The sequence below is a fragment of the Siphateles boraxobius genome, unplaced genomic scaffold, assembly GCF_051911475.1.
Source record: "Siphateles boraxobius isolate OS27281-9 unplaced genomic scaffold, OSU_SipBor_1 66, whole genome shotgun sequence".
In the NCBI taxonomy this organism is placed as follows: domain Eukaryota; kingdom Metazoa; phylum Chordata; class Actinopteri; order Cypriniformes; family Leuciscidae; genus Siphateles; species Siphateles boraxobius.
Window position 1 is genome coordinate 18,515,296 of NW_027509193.1, and position 25,085 is coordinate 18,540,380.

General features: G+C 37.9%; 4 protein-coding genes across 5 annotated transcripts; all 4 read right to left on the bottom strand.

Moving 5' to 3' along the window:
• Positions 1-1,213: 1,213 nt before the first annotated feature.
• Positions 1,214-4,323, bottom strand: itpripl2 (ITPRIP like 2). The gene has a single exon (XM_077212681.1). It carries the CDS (start codon positions 3,929-3,931, stop codon positions 2,456-2,458), a length of 1,476 nt encoding a protein of 491 aa, XP_077068796.1. The 5' UTR covers positions 3,932-4,323; the 3' UTR covers positions 1,214-2,455.
• Positions 4,324-9,780: 5,457 nt separating this feature from the next.
• On the bottom strand, positions 9,781-13,407 carry LOC143721850 (NADPH-dependent 3-demethoxyubiquinone 3-hydroxylase, mitochondrial-like). Its single transcript, XM_077212704.1, has 6 exons — positions 13,231-13,407; positions 12,661-12,830; positions 12,321-12,435; positions 11,783-11,922; positions 11,356-11,424; positions 9,781-9,972 (listed from the first exon to the last, which is right to left on the bottom strand). The coding sequence occupies exons 1-6, from the start codon at positions 13,319-13,321 to the stop codon at positions 9,895-9,897; spliced, it is 663 nt and encodes a 220-aa protein (XP_077068819.1). The 5' UTR covers positions 13,322-13,407; the 3' UTR covers positions 9,781-9,894.
• A 4,288-nt stretch (positions 13,408-17,695) lies between these two features.
• Positions 17,696-19,979, bottom strand: apnl (actinoporin-like protein). The gene is made up of 3 exons (XM_077212707.1): positions 19,752-19,979; positions 19,018-19,149; positions 17,696-18,543 (listed from the first exon to the last, which is right to left on the bottom strand). Exons 2-3 carry the CDS (start codon positions 19,119-19,121, stop codon positions 18,093-18,095), a joined length of 555 nt encoding a protein of 184 aa, XP_077068822.1. The 5' UTR covers positions 19,122-19,149; positions 19,752-19,979; the 3' UTR covers positions 17,696-18,092.
• A 1,338-nt stretch (positions 19,980-21,317) lies between these two features.
• On the bottom strand, positions 21,318-23,222 carry LOC143721837 (DELTA-stichotoxin-Hcr4a). 2 transcript variants are annotated; one of them, XM_077212682.1, is made up of 3 exons: positions 23,065-23,222; positions 22,170-22,283; positions 21,318-21,945 (listed from the first exon to the last, which is right to left on the bottom strand). In XM_077212682.1, exons 2-3 carry the CDS (start codon positions 22,268-22,270, stop codon positions 21,519-21,521), a joined length of 528 nt encoding a protein of 175 aa, XP_077068797.1. In that variant the 5' UTR covers positions 22,271-22,283; positions 23,065-23,222; the 3' UTR covers positions 21,318-21,518. The 2 variants fall into 2 exon arrangements, with proteins under 2 accessions (XP_077068797.1, XP_077068798.1); XM_077212683.1 differs by having other exon boundaries at positions 23,054-23,167.
• Between the last annotated feature and the right edge of the window lie 1,863 nt (positions 23,223-25,085).

Sequence of the window (25,085 nt, forward strand, 5' to 3'; positions counted from 1 at the left end):
TATGAAGTAAATGAATATCATTTAATTGTAGCTGCCATACATCTATTGTTAGTTCCAAATGACTGCGTTTAAAGAGAATGTTTGAGTAAAAATATACGACCCACCTACACCCAAAGACATCTATCATTTGAGATAATTTTTAGAGAACCAGACATTGTAAAGATACAGAGCATAATGTGAGATTGTTAAAAGCTGAATTTACTGTCCTAAATTATTTATCCCCTAAACAGATACTGACCTCAAGGTGGCTCCCACATTCAATCATGACTCCATGACTTCAGATTACAGCTGTGGTTTACTTTGCCAACAAATCAAATCCTGCAAGCAAGTACATAAATTAAATGATAATTAGAAAGGATGAGATGATGTCCTAATGTTAGAGAGCACCAGCTTTTAGCCCCAGTATAATTTACACTGAAGCACATCACTCTAAACATAACACTCTATTGAGAATAAACACTGGCAAACAAGACTATACAGACGATAATTAGCATGACTGTGTCTGAGTGCAAGGAAAACATTTTGCATTTCATAATTATGAAAACATCTTTTTTTAATAGAACACGTTGTACTGTGCCATGTGACAAGCATGTAGAAAAATAATGTTTACTGATCTAAATATATATATATAAAATAAATCTCTTTTTGCAGTTCTAAGATATATTGTGTACCAGGTATATTTTGTTTCAATGAGACAATCTCACCACCTATTTATAGAAAATTATATGGGAAATAGTAATATTAATAATAAATTGCTATTGTGAAATTCTTTCTGTCTCCATGCCATATTTTCTCTATCACTGTCGAAAAAATAAACAATTGTTTCTCATGTTACAATCAACAAATATTCAACAAAAGTCTGTGCAGTCCAAAATATAGATATTTATTTATATTTATGTAATAAAATACATGTATATATTATATCCACTAATATATATATATATATATATATACATATATATATATATATACATACATACATATATATATATATATATATATATATGAGTTCAGATGCAAAAGCCTCTAAGTGCCATCTGAAAATTTCTTCTAGAATGATCAATTTTATTAAGCTTGTATATTTAGGTTCAGTAATTTCAATTAAATGGCAATGTAAATTACCTATTAATTGTCATTTAAGTGAAATTATATATATATATATATATATATATATATATATATATATAGTATATACACATACTCACACACATTGTTTTACACTATGTACATAAAGTACAATTTGTTTAAAATCAACTTACATTCACATACAGTACCAAATATACATTAAAATGCATACACATTAATATACATATACATTCAACATGAGTTAATCTGTATTTTATATTGCTTGTTTTGGTTACATTTAACCATTGTCTTTAGAGCATGTCCTTTTTCATTTCCTTATTTATTTTCTGTTCCGCTTTTAGGCAACAGACAAAAACAAAAACAAAAAAAAAGCTTCAAAGAGTTTTGCTTAGGTACCACAAACATTTCCCTACAAAGTTGATGAAACTATGTCTGACATAAATGAAAATGAACACATTGTTCAATAACAGGCAGATGGATGAGATTTGTGCAGGAAAGAGCCTAAAGAAACTAACCCTGTAACACTCAATAAGGATCAATAAGGATCTCTGACTGCTGCCGTAAAGTAAATGCAATGCAATCAGCCATTAAAACTACAGCTAGTGCATAAATAAGTGACCCTGGGCTGAGGTAGCATGTCTCCATGGTGACAGCCTATAAAGACATGTCTCTGAGGGAAGAGATCACGTGAACAGCACACAAGCTGGGGTCTCTTTAGACAGGCAAGATGAAGTGAAGCTATGCTATCATTGCCTTATCCTCAAGTGTGCCAATTAAGGTAATAAACTGAGGTGAACTAAAGCACTAATTATGATTTGACACAACAAAGGAACACTTTAACAATCAATTACGCAATACTGAAATTGCTACAGTTATGAAACATTATTATTAATTCATTCAAAATAAAGAATATATTTGGGTCTGTAAGAAACAGCAGACAGATTTTTACAGTGGTCACGCTGCAGTTATTCCCTATAAAACAGGAAGCTCATCTGTTTAGGCTGGCATTACTAATACTGAGTGGGTGTGGAAAAACTTTGGTGCATATGATGTTTTGACTGCTCACTACCCCTGTAACCATGACATCATGGTCAACCTGAGTCAACACAAGTCTAGTATCAAGTCTAGTAAAGTACCAAGACTGATTTGTTAAAAGTATTGGTATACCTACTAAATGCAACTATTGTGATCTAATCTAGTGCTTTGACTGCTATCTTAAAAAAAAAAAAAAATTCTTAAACTTATTTTAACTTCATTTTGAAAAGTCAGATGCAAAAAAGATAAAGATATGTGACATTAATTTCTGAAAAAACATAAACCAAGATTTAGCTAGCTATCGATACGTGTTCAGCAACATCATAGTTGACCTTCACTCTGCATCAATATATTTGCAGTGAACACCTCTGCCAAGGCTGGTTCTCTGCGGTCGCCCGAGGCGAATTAGGCGAGGGAGGTGGTTCCATGAGTAAGCCAGTCGGGCGGAGACCATATCGAGGGTGATGCCACTAAATTCTGCCCACAGGTTGGAGGGTACCATCTCCTTCACAAGTTTGGGCAGGGTGACAGAGTCTGGCAGAAGCCCATTAACGCCTCCTAGGAATAAATGGCAAAGAGCCCGAGACTGTAGGCTCTCCCTTAGACTGCGAAGAAGATCATCCAGCCGCTCCACAAGGTTGCACTCGTCCCAGGCCTCAGGGGGCGTACTGAGCAGCAGACGAATCCAAGCGGTCTTCAGAGCATAGGACGAAAGCACTCCTCCCCATTCAGCTCCAGACTTCAAGTCCAGTGTCTCCCCACTGAGGTTACGTACCTCTTTTAGGAGTTGAAGGCACTTTAGATGACAGGAGTTGGAGGGCAGTCTACCTTTCAGCCATGCTAAAAGTTTCTGCTCCTGCCTGGGAAAGTACACTGTCCAAAGGTCTTCTCCTCGCTGACCCCGCCGGGATGCCACCAAGAAGGCACCATCATTGAGAGGAAAGGCTGGGATCAGCCGAACGCCCATGGAGATGTGGCAGCAGACATAATCAGAGCGGGGTGTCAGATGGAGGAGCACTTGCTGCTCCTCACTGAGAGACAGGCTGAGGGAGCAGCGCTGCTCAAACATGTAACGGAAAGTAGCAAGGCAGCGCTGGGTGGCTGTGTAAAACCAGCGCTGTACGGAATCTGGGCTCATCCTATAGACACTTTGAGCATTGTGCAAGTGCATAAACGTGTCCGTGAAGGCCTTATGATGACGTGCCCACTCCGCCTTGCGAGGCATGTTCAGTGTGCACAGCGGTGGCCCTCCATGTTTGTCAGTGGAAACGTTGGCCTCCAGTTTCAACCCACGAGGTTCCCGCAGAGGCACAAGGATGTCGAAGCAGTCAGGTGAGCCCACCTTGTGCTCCTCATAGGAACTGCCGATCTGGATGAAGTCACCCCGGAAGGCCAGTGAAGACTCCGGCGGGACATTGGTGCGACCCACCCTTACAAGTTCACTCACCAGCTTGGCAACATGGGCTTTGCTGTGGCCCAGCACATGTGGAGAGAGACGCACATGCCGCTCGTAGTGATCGTCCAGTAGCTCTCTCTTGGAGACACATAATTTTCCCTGCCCCTCTGGGACTTTGTGGAAAGCCCCCCTAGCAGAGTGAGGTTGAGTTGAGCAGTACTTTATAAAGAAGTAACATAAGATAAATGCTAGGATGTACTTAAAGAGTGTGACAGCTCCAGGTCCCTGATCAGAGCAGTCGTTCCCTTGGTCCTCAGATCCTCTGATGATGTACTGGTGCAGTAGCAGCAGAGCAGTGAGGATGCAAGTGACCAGCGGCCAGAACAACCTGAGGTTAAGAGTGTAAACGCTCATCCTCCTCCTCCAGTCCACTCCAGCTCTGTGGGAAAAGTTGGAGCTAGCCCATGCTTAACCACTCATCCAGATGCTGAAAACAAGACTGAGCTGTTCTTTCGCCCTCTTGAGCAGAAACCGTCATGTAAGAGGAAGTTTGCCAAGTGAAGTTTCTTTGCAGATGCAGCGTGTGCTGAGGGCAAAAGAAGTCCTCTCGTTCAGGATGTTTGAAAATCCCCCCTTTTGACACAAGTGAGCACTGTGTGAAACTGCAGAGCAGGCTCTCAGTGTGTGAGCTCAGAGGAAATGCCAAACTCTTGAGAGAGAGGAATTTCTGTTTAAAAAAAGAGGCGTTCAAAACCCAGAGCCTGTCCACACTCCTCCTCTCTCTTCTCTTAAAGAAACAGATCTCAAAACGGGAAGTGCTGATAGAATGAGCCCTTGGCTTAGATATTTACACAACAAGAATATACCACATGCATGGATTGAAAAAAATGTGAGCAAAAATCAAATGTTTATAAATGTTAAAAAAGGTGCTTATACTTAAAGTATAAGTTCATACAAAAACTCATGCTCATGTCATTCCAAACTTGTGTTTTTCTTTTCACTGTGGAATACAAAAGTATGTTTCACTAATACCATGACACACCCCTTTTATAAAATGACTAGAATAAATTATGAAAGATGTCAGTAGAGGTGTGGCCCTGGTAAGCTACACAGAAGGTCATTGAGAAAGTTTACTGAAACACTGCGTGCGCACAGCACTTCTCTTTGAAAGGTTTGTTCACAGTAAGATCTCTGTATCTTTATAGATCCTTTACCAACCCCTAACCTCAGCACGAGCCTTCCCCCGGTCACCCCTGACCCTGTGATACTGAACAAGAAACCACTGTCATCTTTCTTAATCAGTCCACAGAGTACTTTTGTACTGCTGTATGGACATAAGCCTTTTAATGTTATCTTGCTTTATGGACATACATTTTTAGAATGGCTTTTTCAAAGCTTAGTCAAATACTCCTAATCACATCTATCACAAATGCATAAAGCCCTGTGTACAGTGTACAGAATTTGAATTTAAACTTAATCAAATACAGTTAGTCCGCGGTTCACTTCATATCAGACACACTGAGTTAGCCACAAACAGAAAACCACACCTTTCTCACCCAGTGCCTGTTGCTACCTCTGCCCTCTGATTTCAAAACAAACAGTGCCCATGGCCATGCAAGTTAGCATCGAGTCAAACACATAGCAGCACCTGACTAAGTCACACAAACCTGTATGACCCGTCAGAGCATAAACACAGAGACAGCTCGCTAAATATGGATGGCTGAACTGTTTGGATAACAATATAACTGGTCTGCTGGAACTTAGAAGATGCCTGAGGAAGGAAGTGATCTTCATTAGAGGGAACTTGAAAAGGCAACGGACAGGAGGCAATTACTGCAGTGTTTCTCTCATGTACCTTCTTATCAATCTTCTTGAGCTATTTTGATAGTGATGCAGCCCACTCTAAAAATACCAAGCTGCCTGAAGGGGATCAGCAACTACAAAACAGATAAATGCATTAATGATTTGCAGTTACAACTGAGTTGAACGCAGCTCTCTTACTGTAAAAAGAATGTCTTGTGGTTAGCATCTGTGTCCTGAGGGAAACAAGCTTTAAGAAACAGTCTCACAATTACATGATTCATAACACTGATGCATAGTAAGCTTCTGAGCACAACACATACACTGTTTGAACTTGTTTGTGCTAATAAGATAAATTCTGAAGTCCTTTAATACTCTTAATGTCATTACTACTGGTGAAGGGTTGACAGTCAAATATCCAGAAATGTTTTGAATATATATTCTGCATTTAAGTTTATCTAAAAGAGCTTCAGCTGTAGTGTGCTATTAAGACGTAAAGACATGTGATCTGTTCACAATGAGCAACTCATGCAGTGTTTCCAGATGGGTCAGCTTCCTCTAACACAGACTTATTATGAGAATAAAAGATTGCGTGGCAGCTTCTGCATTACATTAAGCAATGCAAATGCTTATTTGGAAGATATGCTTAGAAATAAAAACTTTCTGAAGTGGGAGAGAAGGGGAGTATGGGATAGGAGGCAGATTGTGGGTAGTGGGCAGTTGAAAGCCTCAAACGTTGAGTCTGTTAAGGGTTACATGTGGTCACAGTTGATGGTTGCCTGGAAGCTGAGGAGTACTTGTAGTTACACAGGGATTGCATCAGCCTCCTTCTCTCTGAATGCGAGTATACAGTAGCTCTGCCCACTAACAGAATCTGCCAAACTAAACAGGCCTCTCAAGAACTCTTATCCAGTACAGTCAGCATAAAAGATTCTAGACGAAGAGGAGGAAGGGGTCCAGAGTATAATTTGTGCACTTCTCATAGCCTGTTCTCTTCTTATCAAAGCTTCAAACTAAATTCACCAAATGGCAAAATACTGAAATAACCCCTTAGACACAGTAACTGAAATCCAGGCTCTCATACTCTCTGTGGAGTGTCCAAGGATGATTTCATTCCCAAGTCATGGGAACCACAGGGAGATGGAGACAGCTGTTTCCCGCGTCTCCGCAACACAGATTATGTTACATGTTTTCATAGCGACCCTTGTGATAACTTCCCCTAATATTGTATGCATGGATCCCTAGATATTCTAAGATAACAGATGAGAATATTTATAGCATGCCAAATATGTTTATATATCTGTGGTCTTTCTTCTCACATAAAATAATAATTTTAACAGTTGGGGGTACAGATTGCCCTGTCATGACTGGTGGCTGCAAATTACCTTTAACTTAAAAGGCAAAGTCTGCCCTCTTGTGTTCCAAATGGTCTGTGCCAACACACACGTCCTTTAAAGACATATGACTTTAATGTCAACACAATAGTAATAAAACATTACATGTTATTTCTGAATACATCCAGCTGGGCAGGATAAAATAATACAGGCCATGTATAAAATATAATAAATAAATACATTTTCAACATTTATACTGCTTTGAGGAACAGCACCAGAAAATATATCATGATGAAGTATGTAATAGGCACCACTAGTGTCACTAAACTGAAACTGCAAAAATATATAAATACTTTTTTTCCCAACAGGTTTTCTGAATATTTCCCCTGTCTTCCACTGGACAGACAAAGAGATATTAAACAATGCTCAAAGTGGGTCAGCACACAGTACAACCACACCTTCACCTTTTCCTTCATGAGTACTGGCACTTTATCCCCACTTTGGTAATAAAGACCATTATATATATTTTTTATACACACACACACACACACACACACACACACACACACACACACACACACACACACACACACACACACACACACACACACACACACACACACACACACACACACACACACACACACACACACACACACACACACACACACACACACACACACACACACACACGTCATATAATTAGAATATCATCAAAAAGTTGATTTCAGTAATTCCATTCAAAAAGTGAAATTTGGATATTATATTCATTCATCACACACAGACTGATATATTTCAAGTGTTCATTCCTTTTAATTTTGATGATTATAACTGACAACTAATGAAAACCCCAAAATCAGTATCTCAGAAAATTTGAATATTGTGAAAAGGTTCAATATTGAAGACACCTGGTGCCACACTCTAATCAGCTAATTAACTCAAAACACCTGCAAAGGCCTTAAAATGGTCTCTCAGGGGGCTTTCACACTGGCAGTTTAGTTCGGAACGGGGCACGGTTCGCATGAAAAATCGCTAATGTGAACCCTGTCATGGGACCCGGGTGCGCACTGGGGTACCGAACCCGAGACTACCTGGAGGAGGTGGTCTGAGTTCGGTTGCTCCCGAACCGTGCTGCGATTCGCGTGTATGTGAAAACTACACGGACTCGGGTGCGCACTTGTTCAGGAAGTAAAGTATCCTGCGCATGCGTTTTAGTCGATTATGATGTATTTAGTTAAATAAAACACACGTAAGGGATGAAGATTTACCCTGGATACGAGCAAGAGTGAGTCTGCAGTGTATTCGCGCATAGTGCGTGCAATCAGGGCAACAAATTAATGGAAATCCACTGTCTCCTCAAAAGAGTCCATTTGCAAGCAGCGGAAAAACAGCTTATGCGAAACACACACACACACACAGTTAACCTGGGTTGTTTACTCAGCTATGAATAATGGCACCAAATTAATAAAAAACACAATATATTGACCCGCGTCGTGTTTTCTATCATGCGCCGTGCACGTTTGCAATGACGTAAGATGCACGCAAACGCACCAGAGTTCGATAGAATCAAGTTGAGTGTGAAACCAGACCAACGCTGCGGGGGGCGCCGGGAACAAACGCGCTCGGGCTCGGACCGCAGCAAACGAGCCCAGTGGAAAAGCCCCCTCAGTCTAGTTCTGTAGGTTACACAATCATGGGGAAGACAGCTGACTTGACAGCTGTCCAAAAGACGACCATTGACATCTTGCAAAAAGAGGGCAAGACACAAAAGGTCATTGCTAAAGAGGCTGGCTGTTCACAGAGCTCTGTGTCCATAGAGAGGCGAAGGGAAGGAAAAGATGTGGTAGAAAAAAGTGTAAAAGCAATAGGGATAACCGCACCCTGGAGAGGATTGTGAAACAAAACCCATTCAAAAATGTGGGGGAGATTCACAAAGAGTGGACTGCAGCTGGAGTCAGTGCTTCAAGAACCACCACGCACAGACGTATGCAAGACATGGGTTTCAGCTGTCGCATTGCTTTGTGTCAAGCCACTCTTGAACAAGACACAGCGTCAGAACCGTCTAAAGACAAAAAGGACTGGACTGCTGCTGATTGGTCCAAAGTTTTGTTATATGATGAAAGTAATTTTTGCATTTCCTTTGGAAATCAAGGTCCCAGAGTCTGGAGGAAGAGAGGCACAGAATCCACGTTCTTTGAAGTCCAGTGTAAAGTTTGTAAAAGGTTTGCCATGCCATCTGCTGGTGTTGGTCCACTGTGTTTTCTGAGGTCCAAGGTCAACGCAGCCGTCTACCAGGAAGTTTTAGAGCACTTCATGCTTCCTGCTGCTGACCAACTTTATGGAGATGCAGATTTCATTTTCCAACAGGACTTGGCACCTGCACACAGTGCCAAAGCTACCAGTACCTGGTTTAAGCACCATGGTATCCCTGTTCTTAATTGGCCAGCAAACTCGCCTGACCTTAACCCTATAGAAAATCTATGGGGTATTGTGAAGAGGAAGATGCGATACGCCAGACCCAACAATGCAGAAGAGCTGAAGGCCACTATCAGAGCAACCTGGGCTCTCATAACACCTGAGCAGTGCCACAGACTGATCGACTCTATGCCACGCTGCATTGCTACAGTAATTCAGGCAAAAGGAGCCCCAACTAAGTATCGAGTGCTGTACATGCTCATACTTTTCATGTTAATACTTTTCAGTTGGCCAACATTTCTAAAAATCCTTTTTTTGTATTGGTCTTAAGTAATATTCTAATTTACGGAGATACTGATTTTGGGATTTTCATTAGTTGTCAGTTTTAATCACAATTAAATGAAATAAACATTTGAAATATATCAGTCTGTGTGTAATGAATGAGTATAATATCCAAATGTCACTTTTTGAATGGAATTACTGAAATAAATCAACTTTTTGATGATATTCGAATTATATGACCAGCACCTATATGTATATATATATATATATATATATATATATATATATATATATATATATATATTTTAAATTATATGTTGAAATATAGTCATGCCCCAAAATTATGCTGTGTCGGGGAAGGTGGGATGCTCAAACGAACAGAGGAAGCACCACAATGATTTTGCAGAAATCAACCCAAAATGGCTAACTGAATAAAATATTGTAACACTGAAAATAATTACATACTTCAGCCTTAAAGCTACAAAAAATAGAAGCCATTTTTACAAGATATCAGGGTGACTTTTAAATAAGTAATACTTTTTACATTTATACTCGTTCTGAGACATAAATTGCAGCTTTGCAGCCAGCCTGTATGATTGCTTTCATCAGCTGGTATCCAGGCACCTGCAATAAATACGAACAATGTGTCACTAATAGACGCAATGGCAGAGCATGAACATATCTGTGGCTCTAGAAAAATAACTATTAAAACAATTCTTGTTATTAAGATTTTATATTTTAATATGCTAGTTCATGCAGTCACATATTTAGGGCTGGGCAATGTAAAAAAAAAAAATTTGGTATCGATTTTATCGATTATATCATGATATCCGATTATATTCTCTACCTGAGCCCTGCCCCTTCCCTGCCAGAGACAAAACTGCCGACATACACCGTGAACACACATCATGTTGAGTTTGACTGCACTTCATCTAATGATAGCTTGAGATTCTGTTAGTTTAATTTAAAAATGGAAACGTTAAGATTTTATTTTGTTACTGTAGCAGTGTTTATTGATAATGGAAGGAGGTGGGACACGGTGAACGTTTCACAAACTTTAATCCAAAAATAAACAAACACAAAACGGAAGTAAAGCGGCAGCGCCTCACGTTCGACTGCCGCATAAAAACATAAAACCCCAACAAAAATGTTCCAGGCCTGGTCCTCTCTACTCTTCACTGTTGTCGCTCCTCCTTTTATGCTCCTTTTTGATGAACACTAAAGGGTTGGTCCTAGAGACCCCAAAGTTGGCCAGGTTACTATTTATTACCATCACTACAATTGTGCCAGTTTTCATAATTTTTCTATTTACAGTTCATAGGGCTGCCATAGATTCCCACTGAGGAGGAATAATAATAAGAAAACTAATGGATACAATAGGGACTTGGCCCCTAATGATGTTTGATAGGGAACGCATCTCCAAAGCATAGTCGCATACACACACACAAGTTGCCGTTAAAGCAGTCAGTGCCGAACAACAACAAATAAAATACAGATTAGGCTAATTAAAGTTACAAAAGTTATTCTGTCAAGTTCAGTGAGTGATTTTCTTTTCCTTTTGTTCTTTGATTAACATTAATGGTGCCAGCGGGTATATAGCTATTAGGCTGCTGTCAATGCATGGCTCTGGTACGCCTACTGTTTTTCTTTTTCAGCTGTTTACATTAACATAAGACAAAACCAACTGTGTTTACAAGTAAATTTTGACATCATTGTGTGTGTATTTGTCCGTGCACTATATGAGAGGCGGCTCTCTGTGAACAGACGCCAAAGAGAACACTTCCGTGTGCGCACTTCTGAGGTGTGCACATATCCAAGGCGAGCACGCAGAAGTGTTCTCTTTGGCGTCTTCTTGCGCTTAAAGAATGGGCTCAAGAAATCGATTTTCTCTTCCTAACCCTACTAACTACTAACCTATAGAAAATATTTAATTATCGTCGATATGCGATAATATCATCATATCGCCCAGCCCTACAAATCATATTACATGCCATTATTCAGACTTACTGATTCAGCATCATGTTCAAGTCCAGTGTCATGGTGCTCCATTTCATCATCCCGAAATTCTTTAATCATCTGACAATAAAACATTTTTCAAAAAAATCAATCTAACATATTACTGCAGTCAGTAACATTTATTAATCTCCATCATACATATATATATATATATATATATATTATTCAGTGGAGTTCTGTATCTGACATCACTTTAGAAAATGATTCTATTTAGATATTAAGCTACCATTTCATCCTATTTACAAACTATACTATCAGCATAAGCAAACCGTTGAACTGACAATATTTTTGTGATACAAATGAAGCAATTCAATTTTAAATCCTCTTATACATACTTTAAGCAAGAGCCTCATCACTATTCTACAGTTTCTTTGTGTGTAAAGTATGAAGCACACCATGTCTTAAGGATTTGACCCACCTGCAGCAGTTCTGTGTACTTCTCAGGATCTTTCTCCATAAGAGTTCTGATCTGACTGTTATAGTGCTCTGAGATACTCTCTTCTACAGCCACTGTACAGGCCATCGCCCCTTCTTTTCCCAAGAGAGCAGAACCAGCACCTGTCAAAAAAAAAAAAAAGACATCCCACCACTGCTAAATTTTACATTGAAGACTCTTTCTAGTACACAAAGGGTTCTCACATCTTTTGACCAATAATTTTCAATGACAACTTTTCCAGTTATCCATGATAGCATACAATACATTTAAAAAAAAAATCAATGTATAGAGACAGTGGAGCAATTTATTGAAATTTATTAATTTATACCTTTTCCAAGTCTGAATAATGCTATTTTACACTACCCCAATATTTCCAGGTTTTGAGGGTACCCTGTGCACATAAAATAAGTTTTGTGTCTGCACCAACATATTGTATAAAATAAATGAGTTTCCTGGACTGAATTCTTGAGAAACATTATTTTCTAAAACAGCGAAGAAATAATGTAACAGCCACACTCACCAAGAGCAAATCCTGCTATATTCCACAAAGGAAGCAGCAGTGTTGGACGCACCCTGTTGTCACCCAGTATCTCATTAAACTTACTCAGGTGCTGCTTCTCTTGATCCCACATTTCCTTTAACAGTAATTGAAATGTCATCACAAGTTGACATTCAACATCACATTGAATGCATCATTTCACATTAGACCTCAATATTGGTCTTATATATATATATATATATATATATATATATAATAAAATAATAATAAACTTCCAGTAACTTAAAAAAAAGATATAACTTAAGAGAGAGAAAAAAGTACATTTGTGTACTAACTGTCAGCTTTGGTTTATAGCTAATACCTGAATGAGTGGGCGTGTTTCTGTACAGCCGAGAACTGCCATCTGACCAGCATAGATTCGGTTGGCACCATATTCTCCTGCATGGTCCACTCTCATCATCCTGTGAAGCATGGATTTTTCCTCTTCATTATTGGTGGGAGGCAATACACTATATCCCCTTACACATGGCACTGCAGATGAAACGCACATAAACATGCAAAGATAAGCAAGTACCAACTCAAAAATCAGAGAGAACATTATGTTCTCAAGTGGATTGTTTTAATATGCAGGAGCTCTGAGCACTAGAACAAATAACATTACAAGAATAAACATCTATCGTGATAAACACCAAACATTTTCCAAATATTGAAACATTTGGCATACATTGTAAACATTGCATGCAGTCTGTCTCAAAAGCCGCTTTATTAAATGTGCTTTTCTTTTTATTTTCAAGTTTCAACTCCTAAAACTATGACATTTGGGGGGGAATTAAATTAGAAGGCTAGCATCTGTGGATTCAATTCCCCGAGAGAAGTATTACAAATGTGTGGTCATAAGGAAAGTTATGAAATAACTTTCATTGATACTTACATATGCTGTTTGTACAAGACTGACCCGCTGTAGGTAAAACTGTCTTTTGAGAACCACGAAGCATAAGCTGAGCTCTGACAAACCTTTGCATGTTTGCAATTTGTGTTTGATCACGGAAAATTCGTCAAATGTCATTGAAAGGAGTTGGGGGTTGTGGTCGGCGTCGCACGCATGGCGTTACTAAACACTGTAATCGGCGCTTGAAAATTACGTCAATGACCGGCGTACTGTTAACGTTACCTTCGCGCTCAGGTAAAGCTTTTCTTTTGTAAATTGTTTGAGATTAAGTCGTTTAGAACTTACCAAATTCCATGTGTTTTTTGATTCATTTTAATTTTAATTCATTGTTTTATATTATCTTGCATTGATATTGTCGAAATACCTCCATTATATTCCATTGTCGCCATATTTGGATGGTAGTTATTTTGTTTGGAAATTTGATTTATTTTGAAGTAATATAGTTATTTTAATAATTTAAAGATTTCATATTTTAAATATGATATAGGTGTTCAATGATTCAACAGGCCATGCCCAAAACGTTTTGGTAAATGATTGACAAACTGTAAAATTATATTTATTTGTTTCTAATTAATTTTCTGTAGTTTGTTGGTAAACTAATATTTTAATAGGCTACTACTATTATTGTTACTAGTATTGAGTTATTTAGTAGCCTATTTGTATCCAATTTCAATTCAGTTATACTTATTCACTTTAAAGGTTACATATTCCGAATTAATACTAAACAAAACCTGATGCCATGTTAGTTCACACATGGTTCAAGAACTAATAAAAATGGATAAAAAATAAATAGATAAAACAAGATATTTTTATGAAGTAATGGAACTTCCATTACTTCATAATTACTTCATATAAATATCTTGTTTTATCTTTTTATTCTTTATCAACATTAGTAAGTGCTTGAACCATGTGTGAACTTTTATGGCACAGATTATTTATTTTACTGCATTGTATAGCACACTTATATCTGGATGGTACTCCGCTGGATTTGTTGATTTTCTTGTTGTTTGTATATGAGATGCTGTGGTTCTGGACACAACTGAGTGGGCGTCTGCTGGTGGGGGTTGACAGCGCTCCTACTACACAGCGCTTCTGAATACTGCCATCACTGAGATCAGACAACAGGCCTGCTGCTCAAGAACCACTGAACAGTTCAAATATGGGGTAAATAATTTTAGAAGCAAACACAAGTACATAAATACACACAATGACTTAATGTTCTTATTTCTCCTCTGTCTTTTTTCTCTTTTACTCTTCCCTTTGGCAGAGATGGATGGTTGGATGTTAGACTGAAAGCTTTGTTTTCCTTTTTATTTATTTGAAGTACAGTAATATATAACCTGTTTTTATCTCTTAATAGCTTATACTCATCATCATAACTAAAATCCAATAGATATTGTGTGTAAATTGCATGTAGCTCTGAGTCACTTTACCTCATCCCTCCACATAGTGGCACTCTCACACAGCAAAATAGCAGCAGTAAACCAATTTGAATTGTGATTTACCAATATACATCTATTTTCAGAATGAATGAAATGGATTTTTCTTGTGAAAGTGAGCTTGTTGAAGTCACTTAAGGATATCACTGGCAGAAAATGTTGTAGAAGAGAATTCACATTAAATGCAAAGATAAATCCTTGTGATCACAGCTATCATATATGCTTGTCTGGGCATTACCTCTACCATTGTATTCATTCAAGACAAAGATTGGTATTCTTTTATACCAATACAATTATTATTATTTTATAATAATTCAAGTATATTCGTTTCTGAGAGATTTTTTTGGAAGTTTAAATTCCCAGGAATAACATCAACTGATACAATATGTATCTTGAATGCATTGTAAAGGCCTGTTCTGACCAAAGATGGTAACTAAAATCGTTCTAATTCTTTGGGAATACAGAAATCCAACCCACAGCTATAATGATAACTGCACAGAGGAATTTCTTTTCCAGCTGATGAAAGATATGCATTTAAAGCATCATGTGATGTGGAACTGCAGTATGCGCTACAATAAACTAGGGATGCACCGCTATAAACATTTTGGCTACAATTAAACATCATTCTTTATATTTGAAAGCCGATTACCGATATATTGGACGATAAATGTAAATCCAAACTTTATTTAATTTTTGAGAGCCTTATTACAAAAACAAAAGTCTCACCATTAAAAGCCATGTCCCAAGCACACAATTATAATGTTCTCAATATAATTTTATGTAGCCTATATGACACAACATGTTGCACTTAACCGTATTTTCCCTTTTGAAATGTGATTCCAATTATATTTCAAGCAGTTCAAAACCGTCATGGTGAACAGTGCGCATCTGAAGTGTCTCAGCTAGAGGTAATATTATTTATCAGTTTTAATACGGTATATCGGCCAAATTTTCTTATTGGGCCAATAACGATAACATCAAAAATGAACATATGTCGGCCGATACCAGTATGGTGGCCGATATATCATGCATCCCTACAACAAACCGAAACATTATTGTGCATCGGTATGGATGCTAATATGGTATTAGTTATAGTTATCTAGGTATAGTTATCTAGGTGTGAACGGGCCTTAAGTCACCTTGGATGAAAGTGTCAAATGCTTAAATGTAAATGCTGATCCATTTAGTTCTTAAGGCAGTGTCTAGCCCTGTGTCTGGTTCAAATTTGAACAAATAACGTCACTAACATTGGGTAAGGTGACCTGGACTTCTTAATACTGATTTGAAACCATTTATATTAGCTTGAACTCACATATTAGGGCAACCTTTGCCCATTGCCCTGTCTCTGAGATTTTTCTTCCTGGGTTTGTCCTCTCACAAATTACCACTTCTTCTTTTGAGCTCCAGTGAATAAACAGTTAATCCTCCAAATGTCATAATCATAAACAGAAATGGAAAAAAAAACCTAATAATAATTTTGGTTCACAGACAAGTAGTCACACAATTTCACACTTTTAAGAACCCTCCAAAATATCTGCTGTAATATAATGAAATATGTCCAACTTATGTGTTGTTTTTGTCCATATTTTTCTTGAATATATTTTTCAATGACCATCACTGCAAAAAGATGCTTTTTTGGCATCTATTTTCTGGCATAATTGGCATAAAGCTAACAAGCCAAACCTTGAGCCACAGCATTTAGACTTTTTTTGTGAGATCTGTGAACTTACTTTGTCCTATCTCAGTTTAATTAAGTATTTTACGAATGTACAGCATTAAATACAGGTGCAAACCTTATTTATTTGGAGTGTGTATCCATATTAATTGGCATTTCCCAGTGGCGTGCATGGACATGCATACACACGCTCAAATGCACAAATACAAAACAGCGTAAGCAAAATGGGAAATATTTCCCTTGCAGTGCAAAATAAATACACTAGGGAAAGAAAAGAATACTGCTTCAAGCACCGGTATGGGGGAAATCCACACACCTGACTTGGTATACCCACAGTAACATCAGAAAAGCACTTGCCATCTGTTTACAGCAGTTCTCCACCTGTCCATTACATCGTACAACAATGCTCCATAGATATCTGTTAAAGAGATGTTTAGCCTTTTGTATTATGTATGGCTTTCCATGTAAATTCCACAGCACATAGAGAAAGAAACATTTACATTTATTCATTTAGCTGATGCTTTTATCCAAAGCGACTTACAATTGCTATATATGTCAGAGGTCGCACGCCTCTGGAGCAACTAGGGGTTAAGTGTCTTGCTCAGGGACACATTGGTGTCTCACAGTGGATTCGAACCCGGGTCTCTCACACCAAAGGTATGTGTCTTATCCACTGCGCCATCACCACCCGTCTTTGATGAGGCTTTGTGTGAAGAATGGAACGAGAAACAATTCACTCGCTCTCAAACGTGGAATTAAGGTCTAAGAACAGACTTGTTTTTATTTTTGATGTTTGTTGGTAATATTGCTTTAGTCTCTCGAGGTGTGCTCTATACAAACGTTGCTCTTTACGTATGCCCTTAGTGACTGCATTGCTGGTGTGTTAAAAGAGATATCGGTCCCCTTCAGTTTCGGGCAAGTAGTGATAGTTGCTTGCTTGTCAAACTTTTAGTTTGCCAATAATAGCTCAAATTTTACTGATAAATTGGAATTTGATGTTTCTGAATTGTCAATTTTGAGTATTGAGTAAGCTGGAAAGACATCATTCAGTGCTTACTGAAGGAGTCGTTCAGAACAAGAGGAGTTTAAAGATGTAAAACGTGCTCTGCCAGTTCTTTGATTCATTCTTTATATCTTAGTCTGTGTTTTTCGGTTACCATTGCTCAGCTGCCCTCTTCGGGAATTAGGAATTTCCAAAAACATATTACAAAATATTTACACAGGACTGTTTCCAGCTTATGGCGAACAGCTCTCATTTGAGATTTTGAATACACCAATACATACAGAACCAAGCCTTCAGGCTCAGTAAAAAGGCAAAGGTAACACTACGAAGTTGCAGAATAAATATTTATTTCAAAATACCTCAGCAGTGGCAGTCAGTACAGACAGTGTGTATTGTTCAGAGGGATCTCTGCCCTGATGAAAAATTACCCAGAGGATGGTTTGACTGAATAACAATACAATGGCTGCCTGATATGAGAGCGGATTTAGCCTGCAGGAAGCAAGGTCTGAGGCAAACTGTAAACACACATCTGAGGCATTCTACTGACAGAGAAAGCGGACAGTTTAAAGTGTGGGATATTAAAGAAATCGTGCTAGATTTATTACATTGATAAATGTATATGCAAACATTCATGATATCAGTGATAACACATTAGGCATATAAGTATGTGTTAAAAAAAAGTTACTATATGATTTTGATTAAGTAAAATGGCTGACTTATACATTGTTTAACAAACCTGCTGACTCATAGGAGACACCATCTTGTCCCACACCTCCAGTTTTATTATAGCCCTGCCCAAAGGACACATGGTGGCCCTGATGTCCAGGCATTTGCCCTCAAAGTTAATGCCTGACCCATTGGCCTCCTCCCTCACAAAGCCCTGTTGATTTTTTTGATAGTACATTTCTTTATAAAGGCTCTGGTCACACTCCTTTCCTTTCGGGTAGATACCTACTGCAAACCAATTCTTATACAGATTGTAGTCCCAGGGGACAGAAAACATTATGGCCAGGGTCTCAATGTAGTCATTTCTGTTTCGCTCGAACAGGTCGTAGGTCAGAACCCCCACGCTGCCGGTGGCGTGAGCGCTGGTCTTGCTGAAAGTGCATAGTTCAGTCTTGAGGGGGCGCACTGTAGGCTGTGGTGGGTTGAAGGTTTCACCACTCTCCAGATAAACCCTGTGGGATTTATACGCGTGAATAATACAAAAACACACAAAAATTCTTATTGCTACACAACATGCACTTTTAAAGGGATAGTTCACCCAAAAAATGTAAATAATGCCATCATATACTCACCCTAATGGTGTCCCAAACATGTTTGACTTCATTTGAACACAAATGAAAAAACATAATAGTATTTATAAAAAAAGTATTTTAAAAAAATTGTCCTAAAAATGGAAGTTTATGGGGTCCAAAACAACTCTGTATGGACAAACAAGTTTTCAAAATATCTTCTTTTTTGTTTCACAAGAGAAAAAGTCATACAGGTTTGGAATGACATTAGAAAATGAAAAATTTTGGCTGAACTTTTTGGCTCCCTTTAAATGCATTTCACACTCATTTCCTTGAAAGCCTATACATGTTAAGAGACAAAGTTTTAGTTTTGAATGCTTGGTTGAACATCAGATTTGCCTCAGGTTGTAGTCTCACTTTGGGTTGATGAGGCAGTAGTTGTTTGTCAGGTTGGTGATCTCTATGGTTGCGTGTCTCCTGCTGCTCACGTTGGCAACAGCAGCCTCAGTAGACTCAGTCATGATGGTGGACGATAGATCTGATTGACGGCTGAAACGGAGAGAAGTAGGGAGGAGAGGAATGGTGTGAGAAAAGAAGTCTGCACCTCTGTAGAAAGAAGTGGAAATTCAGTTTTGTTCACACTACAGGGTTGCAGTGAAAATACAATAACTTTTCTATTGTTTTTCTATGATATAAAGTTTGTGGTCATAAGTTAATTGTCCTCTATTTGAACTACTGTGCTGAATTGATGTGTTGAATTCAATATTTTATTCTTGAAAAACACCCTGTGTGTATGTGCAAGCACCACAATATAAAACGTTGAAGCATTAGATTAAAGTTCACATACTTCTGCCCCTCTTTCATTACTATTCTCAAAATTAACAAGCAAATAAACAGGGTCACAGTAATTACACGCAGAGACCTTTCCCTTTAAAAACCACTCTGCCTGTAGCAATCTTCAATTTTATAATGCTCTGCTTTAAAAGAGGAAGCAAAAAGTGTATAATAGTGTCCTTAACTGAATAAACTGTCTTGTTATAATTTTAATATGGAAATAAAAGGATATATTAGCATTTAGTTTTGATTATTAAGTTATGATTATTAAGCATATTTTGTCTCCATATTTTGTCTCCATTAGAGTGAAGGCTTACCTCTGTGGGACTCCGGAGTGTGAGTATGTGTGTTGCTCAGTAACGGTGCGTTCCAAAATAGTCACTGCGTTTTTACTGTGTCCCTTTCCCTGTATTCATGAGCAGCAACAAGAACAGTACATGCCTACCTGGGGGAAAAAAAGCAGGCTTATTCAAATTTAGTGTACACCCTCTTTACGCATGGACATGGACACACATGCATATCATCTCAAGAGGCATCACTGACATGGGTGGGAAAATGCTTGGAACAGTTTCACACCCATAGCTGTTAGATTTGTTAGACCAGAACAGTGAAGTTGCATGCACAGATTTGTCTCAAAAATGACTCAGTTTTACTTGAGTACATTTTAGGTGGGGCTTCTTGATTGATCAATAATGATTTGTTTTTATAGCATTTAGTACAGATCGTAGTTTGCTTATTTTATTACGAAACTTTAAGCACGAGTAAGGAGAGGGTTTGTATGGGAATTTTTGTTCTGTTATATGTTTTAAATAACAAGCCCAGAAATATTCTCACTCTATTTCCTGCTTGAAATGCAGTGGTAAAAAAGTTGTTAATGGAAATTAAAAAAATGAAGGCAACTGTTTGCACAGATTTTTTATTATTGTAACAATTGTCTATTCAGATTAATTAAGCCTAAGAGGTATTAACATGGATTTAAATTGTTCAGTATATTGTGCTATAAGAAATTGGTCTCCCTAGCAAAGACAAGTTCATGGGTTTGATTCCAAGGGAGTGCATGAACTCAGGTATACTTATTTATGAATTTATATATAAATGATATTTATATGATTAAAAAAATGTGACGCTCCCATTGAAAACAATGTATACAATGTATACAACGATATACAATGGAAAAACGCCAGCCGTGTGAAAAAAAAGTCCTCAACACCTAAGAGACATGCCAGTGAAAATCAAGAAACAGTTGATTTGTGAGGAGAGCAATCACATTTATCTTCTAAAGTTGAAATAAAAAATTCTCAATATTGCAATAAATCAAGGTCGACACAATAGCCTCTTAAATGTCTACAAACACTCAAGTCTCAGATTAAGCTCAAGAGTTAAAAAAAACCCACATCATTCAAAAAGGTCTTCAATATAATATTAATAAAATAATGTTCACTATAATTAAAGTCTAAAAAAGTAAAAGCCTACTTGTAGTGGGCGTCAGTGGACCTCCTCTCAAATATAAAACACCTGAGATTCAGCAACTAGTTGCTAATCCATTCACATTCATGTAAAGTAGCCTTGTTGACAAGTTTGGGTAAATAAGGGCAAAACGCACAAGATATAGTACTTTCAATGCCCTCTGCTTCTTTTGTAGCAGAAATTAAACTGCTGCAGAAAAAGTTAGGTTCCATATAAAATGTAATGTTTAATTGCATTACTCATCACAAATGTATTGGTGGAAAGAGTACATATACTGATTCAAATATTTAGTCAAGTAGAGAGTAAAAGTTGCTAATATCTTTGATACTCAAAGTATAAAGTAGCCAAAAAGATACTTAAGTACAGTAGGCTAACTAATTACATTTATTTATATTTTAGATAGTGCAAACATAGAATGAGTATTCAAAACAGTCATTTTTTATTTTGACAAATTGGACAGCACAAATGCAGGTATTAATATAGACATCAGAACGTGACAATCAACATTTTAAAAAGCACAAAGCCATGTTTATTATTATTTTGCATCTGATTAATAAGAGCATGTAAAGTATGAAACAATTTTGAATTACTGAGTTAACAGTGAATTTGTTTATTATTTAGCCCATCTTGTCATACACCTCTAGCTTAATAATAGCCTTGCCCACAGTAGACATGGTCGCTCTTAAGTCTACTTTCTTTCCTCTGTGGGTGACTCCAGATCCCCCTGCATCTACACGGGTGAACTGGCTGAAGTCCTTTCCCTCATACATGTGCTTGTACAGGGCCTTGTCACATCCACGGCTGCTCTCAAACAACCCAATGCCCATGACATTCTTATAGAGGTTGTAGTCGAAGGGAACAGAGAACATAATGGCCATGCGCTCAGTGCACATATGATTCTGCATGTTGGAGAGGTCATAGGTCAAGATGCCCACAGCCCCAGTGGCAGTGTTGTCATCCTTTGTGAATGAGCAAACCTCGGTCCTGGCAGAACGGATGGTGGGTTGGGGAGGATGGAAACTGAACCCACTGGACATGTAGACTCTGAGAGAAGTTCATAGTTGACATTTGTCAATAATGTATTATAGAAAATGAATAGTAAATGAAAGGAATTTGCCCTACAATTAAAAAAAAAGTCAGTCCCCTTCAATAACTGCATGTTTTTCTTTATCAGTTTATCTGGTAATTTAGTTTAGGCTACTTTTTAAGTTAACTTAATGTAAATGTAAAATATATCTGCATATGCTCAGGCATGATTTTCTCCTTACTTTGGATTGATAAGGCAGTAAACGCTGCTAACATTGGTGATCTCCACCGCACAGTTCCTATTAGTGTTTATAGTTGCTGACACGGCCTCTGCAGTCTGCATGATGGCGTTTCTTCTGTGAGGGTCAAGAAAGAAAATAAATTCTTGTGAAAAGATAATTGTATTCAGCAAAGTCTTAAAGGATAAAAATATTGTTTCATTTACTCTTTTACTTCCACTGCCATTCCAAATCAGTATGACCTTTTTTCTTATATTAAACACAAAAGGAGATATTTAGGAGAATGTTCAAGCTGCCCCCCCCCCCCCCCATATAAGTGGATGAGGGGCAGATTTCATCACCATTCACTTACATTGTATTTAAAAGTGCAACTTGGACATTCTGTTACATTAAGTGAATTACAGAACTTACACTTTTGAGTGAATTTTACCTATTAAGGAGATAAATTATACAGCTTAGATACAACATTCTAATCAAATTATTTAGATTGCCCTGTGCTTACATTTACACACCAATCAAGGCAAAGCATAATCTGTCTTCATGTCAACTAGTAAATGACAGCAGGTACAGGTAGACAGATGAGCGTTTTCTACGTTTTTAGCTAAGGCATTAAAATATCTATAATAACAGGCCTGACAGTACGGCAGAATAGGCAAGACACTTGCGGGCTCCATATGGCTCAGAGAACTAAATTGTTAGCAGAGACAAACAGTGATTCAGTGAGATGAGAATCGAAGACATGCACCAGCAGACATAGGCAATGAGACTTTTCAGTGCAGATGAATTAAGGGTTAATGCTCAATTCTGTATTTAAGATAAAAGCTTTTTTACATTTTATCTTTTTACAGCGTGCACATGAAGCTTAGCACAAACTGGTTAATAAGTACCTGACAGTTACCTGCTAGTAAGAGATGCTGCTGCTGAGAAAATTGAGGGTTTGCTGCTCTTCTGTTTCAGCGTATGAATGACAGAAACACTTGTAGACACACAAACACCTGCTTGACAGACACAGGCGTGTCCTCTTCTTTCCCCTCCAATGCTGACAGGGAGGGAAAAAAACGGTAGAAACATTTGTGGGAGAGTTTGATGGGAGTTGACACAGTTAGATTGACTAACTGCTTCCATAAATCCACAAAGCTCTATTCAGAGAATTCATGGGCACACAGCCAGTAAAAAAACTAAACAATCACTGATTAATTTCTACAACAATTCATAGTTTAATGGATAGATAAAGGACTCAGTGCCAACGAAAACAGCATGACATAATGTGGTTATGAAATGCTATGTTGGTTACAATCATTTTCAATATTTGCATTGTAAGTTACAATGCAAATATTGAAAATGTTGAAAAGTACCAAATCCACCAACACCCAAAACCTTTGTGAAAAGTCGGAAGGAATTAAAGAGGGCTTAATAACAGGGTACAAGGACAATGGAAGATTATTGCACACTTGTGCAATGATTGCCCTACACTACATTATCAAAGCGTGTTAGAACGTCTCTCTCCTAAGAGTGACAGTGTGTGATTGAACATGTCATGGTCCGATGAAGTAAGAGAGATTGAAAACACACAGCTGCACCCTTAGTGTGTTTGAGTGTTGAGTGTCCAACGACAGGCGTTTTCCTTTCGTTCCAGCACATTTTCAAACTCACTTACACAACTAGGATAAACTTCCATCTCTGACAGTAAGTTAAGGGCCCTCATTCATTTTCCAACAGGGGGCAGCAAATAAACACCTATTCACCCCATTAATCCTCTAATTATGAAATCCTTGATCCGAGAAACAGAAAAACAAAAGCTAACTTTATGATTAGCTGTATTTCAGTGTGAAGTCCACCAAAAAACACGTTGTTCAAAGTGTCTTTTTTTGTGTCCCATAGCAGAAAGACATTACAGAAAGAAAGTCATACCGGTTTAAAGCAACATGAGGGTGAGCTAATGATAATTTTTAAATTGTGGATGAACTATAAAAAAATGTCCCCTATTTCAGATCTGAACCTAAATGTATAATTCACACAAAAATAGAAGTTCTTTGATTATTTACTTATTTATTATTTAAATATTTTCTTTTGTGTTGAGCAGAAGAAAAGAAGTCATACAGATTTAGACAGTAATGACAGAGTAAATGTGACAGAATTTTCATTTTAATTCTTTCCCCATCCTCATATTTGAACTTTTTTTATTTTGTGTTCACTGAAAGTACATTTAAAGATTCAACATAGCCGTTGAGCATATTTACATGCATTAATACAAATTATTTTGAATTGTTCGGATTATAAATGCTCCTTCCGAGTATTCCCCATAAGCCATTGATTTATTTTCCCCCTCTTTACAATGACCAAGAAAGGCTCAAAGCGACTTTTGGAACTAGTGCAACTATAGCAATCCAACAAAACACTTGATTCACATTCTTTCCACCAGCCAAAGTAATTCACCATCAGCTGAATCCTTTCAAAGGAAATCAAAAGCTAACCTTATGATTAGATGTATTTCAGTGTTAAGTCCACATCCCATTACCTGAGCCAATGGAGGCTCTCTAAATGCATAGAGCTGCCGTGCGTCTGAAGGGCTAAAGATTAATCCCTGGAGCCTATGGAACTATTCACAGGTAGGGCCTTTCAGATGATGGACTAATGGGGTTTGTGTGAGTGTGTGTTCTGGGGGGTTATGCAAACAGAAGTGATTCCACACAGTCAGGCTGTATGCAGCAATCGCTGTGTGTGTGTGTGTGTGTGTGTGTGTGTGTAAGGGGGTTGAAGTTGTCGGTTGATTGATTGTTAAGGGGGGTGAGAGGTTCCACACGCTCACTTTGTGATGAATAGGCTGTCAAATGCCCTCCAACTACCCAAACAAGGCCGTGGTAAAACAGGCATTTAAGTGATTACACCAAACCTGTAAATATTAAACGTCCATTACGG

What these genes read in the sequence shown, in the direction of transcription:
- itpripl2 (XM_077212681.1), bottom strand. Translation starts at nt 3,931, where the DNA reads ATGAGCGTTTACACTCTTAACCTCAGGTTGTTCTGGCCGCTGGTCACT.
- LOC143721850 (XM_077212704.1), bottom strand. Translation starts at nt 13,321, where the DNA reads ATGCAAAGGTTTGTCAGAGCTCAGCTTATGCTTCGTGGTTCTCAAAAG. An exon ending in AGTACACAGAACTGCTGCAG is followed by an intron (nt 11,425 to 11,782) that starts GTGGGTCAAATC and finishes TTTTATTGTCAG; the next exon opens with ATGATTAAAGAATTTCGGGA. An exon ending in TTGAACATGATGCTGAATCA is followed by an intron (nt 9,973 to 11,355) that starts GTAAGTCTGAAT and finishes TATTTATTGCAG; the next exon opens with GTGCCTGGATACCAGCTGAT.
- apnl (XM_077212707.1), bottom strand. Translation starts at nt 19,121, where the DNA reads ATGACTGAGTCTACTGAGGCTGCTGTTGCCAACGTGAGCAGCAGGAGA. An exon ending in TACTGCCTCATCAACCCAAA is followed by an intron (nt 18,544 to 19,017) that starts GTGAGACTACAA and finishes TAAATCCCACAG; the next exon opens with GGTTTATCTGGAGAGTGGTG.
- LOC143721837 (XM_077212682.1), bottom strand. Translation starts at nt 22,270, where the DNA reads ATGCAGACTGCAGAGGCCGTGTCAGCAACTATAAACACTAATAGGAAC. An exon ending in TACTGCCTTATCAATCCAAA is followed by an intron (nt 21,946 to 22,169) that starts GTAAGGAGAAAA and finishes AACTTCTCTCAG; the next exon opens with AGTCTACATGTCCAGTGGGT.